Consider the following 7,031-nt stretch of genomic DNA (forward strand, 5'->3'; position numbering starts at 1 on the left):
TTCCTTTGGCTCTCGGAGCCAAGCCTTCCCTGCACCTTCGTGTCCCTTTTGTCCGTCACTCGTTCTTACACCCCTCTCTGTCCTTCACCTCTGTGAGCTCCGTGAAGACAGTGTGCATCCCCCTCCCTCTCCCTGCTCCCTGCCTTTCCCGCCTCCGTGTCCCCAGCCCCTGCATGGTGCCCGGCAGGGAGCTGACGCTCAGCCATTATGTGTTCACAGGATAGATGAATGAGCCAACTCTGCGAGGTAAGTCCTGCTGCTTTGCCCACTGTGTCGACCAGAAAAGGACACTCTGAGAAGAGAAGTAGCCAGCTCGAAGCCCCACAGCTGCCTGGTGGCAAAGGCGGGGTCTGAGGGCCCGCGTTCTTAAATGCTTCCAGCCCTGCATCCGGCACCCGGGACTCAGCGTCTGTCTGTCTTGCTCACCCAGCAGGCTCTCTGAGGACGGCTCAGCTGGCCCGGGCTCCCCTCCCTGGAGCTCTCCCCCGGAACCATGGAGAGTCTGAGTGAACTGCAGAACCCTCTGCTGCCCCGGAGCCCCGCCCCGCTGCATGGCCGCTACCCCTACCCCGAGGCTTCGCCCAGCTGGTCATGCCAGGAGAAGCTCTACTCCTACCTCCTGGGTGGGCCTGGCCCTGCTCGCACCCACCAGCTCCTGGACCCGGGTTCCCTGCAGCTGGCCGTGGAGGCCTGGTACAGGCCCAGCTGCCTCCTGGGGAGGGACAAGATCAAGGAGCCCAGGGCAAGCACCTGTGAGACCAGCTTCACAGAGAACAGGGAGCTCCAGGCTGGGCCCACGGAGCGGTCCACAGAACCTGGCCAAGTAGAAGAGGATATCACCATCCAGACCGTGTCCTATGGGGTTCAAGAGGAGCTGCAGGGCCGGGAGAATGACCAGGAGGAGGAGGAGGTGAGTGCATGTGTTTAAAATGCAGAGTCCCTGGCCAAGCTCTAGGGCTTGAGATTCGGTGGGCCTGGCTTGGGGTCCCAGCATCTGTATGTTACCAAAGAAAAGGTACTTCTGGCAGAGGTGCTGGACGTCCATACTCGGAGAAACACACGCTTGGGTTGACGACTTAATTTTTTAAAGCATTTTTTGTTCTTGTTTTCTTAATTATATAAGTAATTTAAAAATACAGAAAACCACTGGAAGAGAATATTATTATTTTAGTGGATGAGGTTCTAGTCTTTTTTCATTCAATGTTTTTCTCCCACCCTACTCCCCCCAAAGATCTCGCTGTATACCATTTTATCACCAGGTTTTTCTCTCTAAGCAACGTATTTCAGTACGGCTCCACATCATTTAACATTTGTCTACAAGGCAATCTTTAAGGGTTCCATGGTATCCCGTTGTACCTTCTCCCATCACTTATAACTCAATCTCCTGGTCATTGGGCAATGAGACTCTTCCTCTTCTTTCACAATTACCATCCGATGATGCACACACCTGTACATAGATACCCGCACTCTTTCTTTGTATGCTTGTGCTAATTCCTAAGGAGGGCATCAGTGGTCACAGCTAAGGCTTTGGGTAGAGAGTGCGGAGCCCAACCTGCACTCCCACCTGCAGCAGATGACACTACCTGAGGCCCCACATCCTGGCCAACCGTGATCCTAGGTCTGGTCGCAAAAGCCCACTTGTGTTTTGCAGAGTGATATGACCTCCACAGACAGTGAAAGTGAAGACAACTTCGTGGCACTGCCCCCCAGGGACCACCTGGGTCTTACTATCTTCTCCATGCTCTGCTGTTTCTGGCCTCTGGGCATCGCTGCCTTCTACTTCTCCCAGGGGGTAAGAGCATGAGGGGCGCAGGGCATCCGCTCCAGCCCCCTCCCTCCGCCAGAGGGCTTGACCAAAGATGGGGGGGTGGGGCGTGTGCAGGAGGGGGTTGGAGCCCAGCAGGCTGGGGCTGTGCTGTCCACTTCGGGGATGTCCCTTTCACCAGCACTTCTCTCTCCCTAGACCAGCAAGGCCATCTCCAAGGGAGACTTCCGCCTGGCCAGCACCACCTCCCGCAGGGCCCTCTTCCTGGCCACCCTCTCCATCGCCGTGGGCGCCGGTCTCTATGTGGCCGTGGTGGTGGCTCTGGCAGCTTACATGTCCCAGAATGGCCATGGCTAGCGGTCAGCAGGGCCTGGCATCCTAACGCCCCTGCTGCACCTGAGGAGCACTGGGGCTTGGGGTTGCAGACCTTCGGGAGAGCACGGGCCCCTCAAGACAACCTGCCAGCCCAGCTTGTTTGGGGGAGGCCTCCCAGGCTGCAGCCTGCAGGGCTCCGCAGTCCCTTCTTCTGGTCCCTGGCCCCCGGCCCCAGAGCAGAGCCACCCTCTAGCCCAGGCTACGTCAGGAAGCAGGAGAGGGTGGGGCTGCCCACCAAGCCATCCAGGCAGGACCTACCTCTGGCTTGAAGCTGGCTGGGAGCTCAACCTCTTCTGCCCACACCCGAGAGGGTCACCTGCCCTGCCAGCAGCCAGTTCCCCGGCTCTGCCAGCTTTTCTGCCGAGAAAAAGCAGGAGGCTACCCTAAGAGAAAAGGACACCTGGGGTCAGGGGGTCTGACCCAGTTCTTTCCTCTAATAGGCATCTCCACTCTGGGAAAAATCTGAGCATCCCCAACTCCACTCTCTGGCCCCATGAGGTCAACACCCCAGCCAACCAGGAGGGAAATACACAGAGACACAGGGACCCCCTAGCTCTTTCTGGCCCTCTCCTGTGGGTTTGTAAGACATCGTAGATTCTAGATAGAGAAGCGTCTCAGGCATGTAAAGTGCAGCCAAGGCAGGTTCTTTGAACTTCCTTGTGTAGGAACAAAAAGCAGATGTGACGACAGAGTCCTGAAACATTGCCAAGCCACGTGGGCCTCCCCCCTCCCCCCCCGGTCCCCACCCCCATCTTCCTCTTCTGGGCTCCCCCTGGGTGGCCCTGAGCTAATGCCATCCCAGGGAGAGAGTGTCATCAGCCCACCAGCCACGAAGCATAGGGCCCCGGATCCAGCCCTGTGGGAAAGCAGTGAGGAGAGACCCTGGGACATAGTGAGGATAAATGAGGGGAGGGATACAGGACGAGCATCGCTGCTGAGCAGCCAGCAGTGCTCGGAGGGCTTCCTGGAAGAGGTGTCCCTTGAGCAAGGTCTAGAGGGACGAGGAAAATTTATCTAGGGGATTCGTTTTCCCATAATCCTTAGTATTTGTGAACAGGGACATGGCGGGAGTCTCCCGAGCTATTTGGATTTTGCCTCAAGCATCTGGGCTAGAGCTAAATTACAGAGGGGCTCTACCAACCCAGAGAAGGAGGTTGGGCAGCATGTGTCTCAAAGACCAGTGATGTTTTCCCACCTCTGAATGCTGGGGGTCAGTGGTGGGCCCCTGGTCAGCCTCCTTCACTGATGTCCCTACCCAGAGCTGCTCTCAACACCCCCAGCCACTAGGGAACATCCAGAATTTTAGAGGCATCCAGGCAGCCGGGAGGGCAGTACATTGGGAGGGCAGGTCTGCCCAAGCTCAAGCAAAGGACCCCACTGGGCAGGATCTGGGGCGCTGATCATTCCCAGACCTCATCCAGAGTCCAGGGCTGTGGATCCTCCCCTGACCCACCTTGTCCCACCGTCCTCCCTACCCACTCCCTGCGTCCCCTGAGGTCCCACAGGCCCAGGATCAGCAGTTTTAATATCCCATTATTGTATATATTTATCCTTGTAATAAACATTTCAGTAACACTGGGTTCCCCCCTGGGCCTCTTAGTGTCCTCGTCTGCCTCCACCTTTGCCCGCCGCCCACTGACCTCCGCGACTGACCTCCAGCCCCACGGCTGTTGCTCTGGGCCCTCAGCAGTCTTCTCAAGAAGGCCATAGGAGGAGGGGTGGTCAGGGGACCCCCCCATCCCAGGACTTCTCTGCTTAGAGTAGCCTGGATGCAGAGTGGTAGTGTGCACCGGATTCCATGCAAGACAAGACAACGCTCATGCCTGAACAAAAATCCTTTCTAGGCTTGAGAGCTTGCAGGTCAGGGGGAAAGGTGAGGCTTCCCTGAGCTGTCTGCAGCTATCAGGAGTGGATGCAGGGCCTGGCGGGCCCCAAGGAGCCCCACTCCCCTGGTGCCCATTCTTTTTTCTTTTTTTTTAAGATTTTATTTATTTGGGACGCCTGGGTGGCTCAGTCGTTAAGCGTCTGCCTTCGGCTCAGTTCATGATCCCAGGGTCATGGGATTGAACCCTGCGTCGGGCTCCCTGCTCGGCGGGACACCGGCTTCTCCCTCTCCCACTCCCCTTGCTCGTGTTCTCTCTCGGGGTCTCTCTCTGTCAAATAAATAAATAAAATCTTTTAAGATTTTATTTATTTATTTGACAGAGAGGGACACAGTGAGAGAAGGAACACAAACAGGGGGAGTGGGAGAGGGAGAAGCCGGTGTCCCGCCGAGCAGGGAGCCCGACGCGGGGCTCGACGCGGGGCTCGTCGCGGGGCTCGACGCGGGGCTCGACGCGGGGCTCGACACAGGGCTCGATCCCAGGACCCTGGGATCATGACCTGAGCTGAAGACAGACGCTTAACGACTGAGCCACCCAGGCGCCCCAGCGTGATCTGCCCATTCTTGAGTCCTTTGTACCTCCCTCCTGAGCATTGTTCCAGGGCAGTGTGGGGAGGAAGCCCTCTTTGCCTCAGGCCCCAGGCTGGGCACCAAATCTCCAGTACCCTCTTACTTCTAGGCCCCCCAGGAGCCTCATCGGACCAGCCGAGGGACCAGCTTGGCTTCTAGATGACTGTGCACGGAGGGCCCTGGGGGAGGTAGGAGAAGCAGCCCCACACCTGTACGTGCCTCCTGGCAAGAGGGAGCTTTGCTTGCTCGCACACACACACATGCTGTGTGGGCTGGATGCTCCTGAGACAGAGATTAGTGCCCGATGTGTGTTAGGGGCTGCTCTTAGGATATTGTTTGTGGAAGGGAGTAAGCCCATCATTCCTGCAGGGACCCCGAGGGGCCAGTCACCGCACCTGCCACACCCACCACACAGCCCAGACCCTCAGCTCTTAGCTCCACACCCAGAAGGCTGCTCCCGGGCAACCCTGCGACACTAGGCCAAGGACAAGCCGAAGTGCTGGAGAGCCAACGGTCCTATCAGGAGGCGTTAACAAGAGACAGATGGAGTTGGTGGGCTTTCTGCCCTCTGGATGGGAGCCCTCTGGCTCCCGGGACTCCCCAGTGGGACTGACCTTCAGTTGCCCACAGAGGCGGCTTCCTGGAGACCATGGCCCTCCCTGGCTGCCTGCTTTCCCCCACCTTCTCCCTCACTCCCCCTGCTGTGCTATCCGGGGTCCTCTACCTGCAGTTGAATCCTTCTCTCTGGGTGGACTTCTGGGGGCACCCAAACCAAGGCACATGCATGCACGTACACGGTACACATATGTAGCACACGTGTGTGGACCCATGCACCAGACACGTGCACACACATCCCTGCAGGCCCAGGCAGGCAGCCATGCACACACACACACAGGTACAGCCCACACTGCAGGCCCACTCTCACAGACGTACCCACACATGTGGCACACACACGTGTAAGGGGTGAAGGAGACACAGAGGCTGAGGACTGTTCCCTGGCCCTGCCCACTGTGCAGTCTCACCCCATGGCCAGCCTGGCTGGGCCCCAGAATGGGCAGTGGGCAGCACATACAGCAGTCCAGGCCCTGCTTGGGCGGGCAGGCCACCGCACAGCCTGCATGATACCCGCCTCCTGCCCCACCCTCCAGAATGCTGCTTCCAGGCCTCGAGACAGGGGAGAAGAAGCCAGATGATTTCCTATGTTCACCCCGGTCCCACTGCCCCACCTTTGTACCAGCTCCTTTACCCCAGGAGCAAATGCAGGCTTTGCAGGAGAAAATGAAATCAGAAACAGAGCCCCCAGAGGCTTCCCTCCTACATATCCCCCTAGAGGAGCCCATCCTGGGGAAACCGGGCTCCTCCTGATCAGTTCCCGCAGCAGAGGCCGGAGGTGGGGGGAGCTTCCTGGTCCTGCTGAGGCCTGCCTCTGGGCGCACCTGGGGCATTTTCAGCCTCCTGCTTCCCAGCTCTGCCTGAGGCTCCTGGGGGGGGGGCGGAGCTTGCTGGTACCCCCCCCTTCAGGCTGGCTCCTCGGGCTGGCAGAGAGAGGCTGGGGCCACGGAGGGTCCCCTGGGTAAAGGTGCCTGTGATGAGCCGCAGTGCCAGCACATCTGTGCAAATATTACCAATTATTTTCCTCACTATAAACACCCAGCAGGAAGGCAGGGAAGCAACCAACCCAAACTGTTTAAAATAGAAATCGAAATTGCTGCACAGGGAAGTTGGACAGCAGGCAGAGAAGGGGCCCTGCACCAAGAATCTGGGATCCCCCCACCCCCTCCAGCTGCCCTTCAACTGCACCTGCTCTTACTGCCCCCGCCCTGCAACTCCACCCCAACTGTCTCCTCCGCTAGACAGGCAGAGCATAGGGGAAAGTCCTCGTCTGTGGGCTGGGGGCTAGGAGGGAGGGGGGTGCCAAGCAGGCCCCCACGGGGGAGGGAAGACGGCTGAGGGAGGTGGCCACAGAGGACCCAGCACGGAGGCTGCCCAGCCCAAGCTCCTGCCCCGGCCAGACCATGGAGCCACAGTGCTGTGTGAACAGGAGCAGGGGGAGGAGGAAGCCTCCCTTGTAGTGGCCACGGGCCTTGGGAGACTGGGCCAAGTGGAAACAGTGACCTGCCACCCACTCCGAGTGAAAGGAATTTTTCTGGTGGTGGAAATGGCCCCCAGGCAGCCTTTCCCGTCCCCCCCTCCACAGCACAGGCCGGCAGTCAGCAGGTCTCCCATACACTCCCACGGCTTGTCAAAATGTCGAAACGTGTCCGTAGCAGTTGTTAAATAGGCCCTGCCCCAAGCCCCCCAAAGGTTTCCCTTTCCTGACCCCCCGAGCCCTCCCCCAGAACCCCCCAGCTGGCTCCCCCAGAATAGAGAGTTAACAGCCGACCCAGCAGTCCCCTACCCCAAATGCACTGGTCCACGCCTGGGCTGCCCTGACCGTTA

At 58.7% G+C, this 7,031-nt stretch overlaps 1 protein-coding gene across 1 annotated transcript; it reads left to right on the forward strand.

The window, feature by feature from the left end:
• The first annotated feature begins 417 nt into the window (after window positions 1–417).
• SYNDIG1L (synapse differentiation inducing 1 like) lies at window positions 418–2,122 on the forward strand. Its single transcript, XM_028103016.2, has 3 exons — window positions 418–910; window positions 1,652–1,792; window positions 1,964–2,122. Exons 1-3 carry the CDS (start codon window positions 494–496, stop codon window positions 2,120–2,122), a joined length of 717 nt encoding a protein of 238 aa, XP_027958817.1. The 5' UTR covers window positions 418–493.
• Window positions 2,123–7,031: the final 4,909 nt, after the last annotated feature.

This window comes from Eumetopias jubatus, unplaced genomic scaffold (genome assembly GCF_037043125.1).
Source record: "Eumetopias jubatus isolate StellerSeaLion01/CBP00866 unplaced genomic scaffold, mEumJub1_p1.0 scaffold_7, whole genome shotgun sequence".
Lineage (NCBI taxonomy): Eukaryota > Metazoa > Chordata > Mammalia > Carnivora > Otariidae > Eumetopias > Eumetopias jubatus.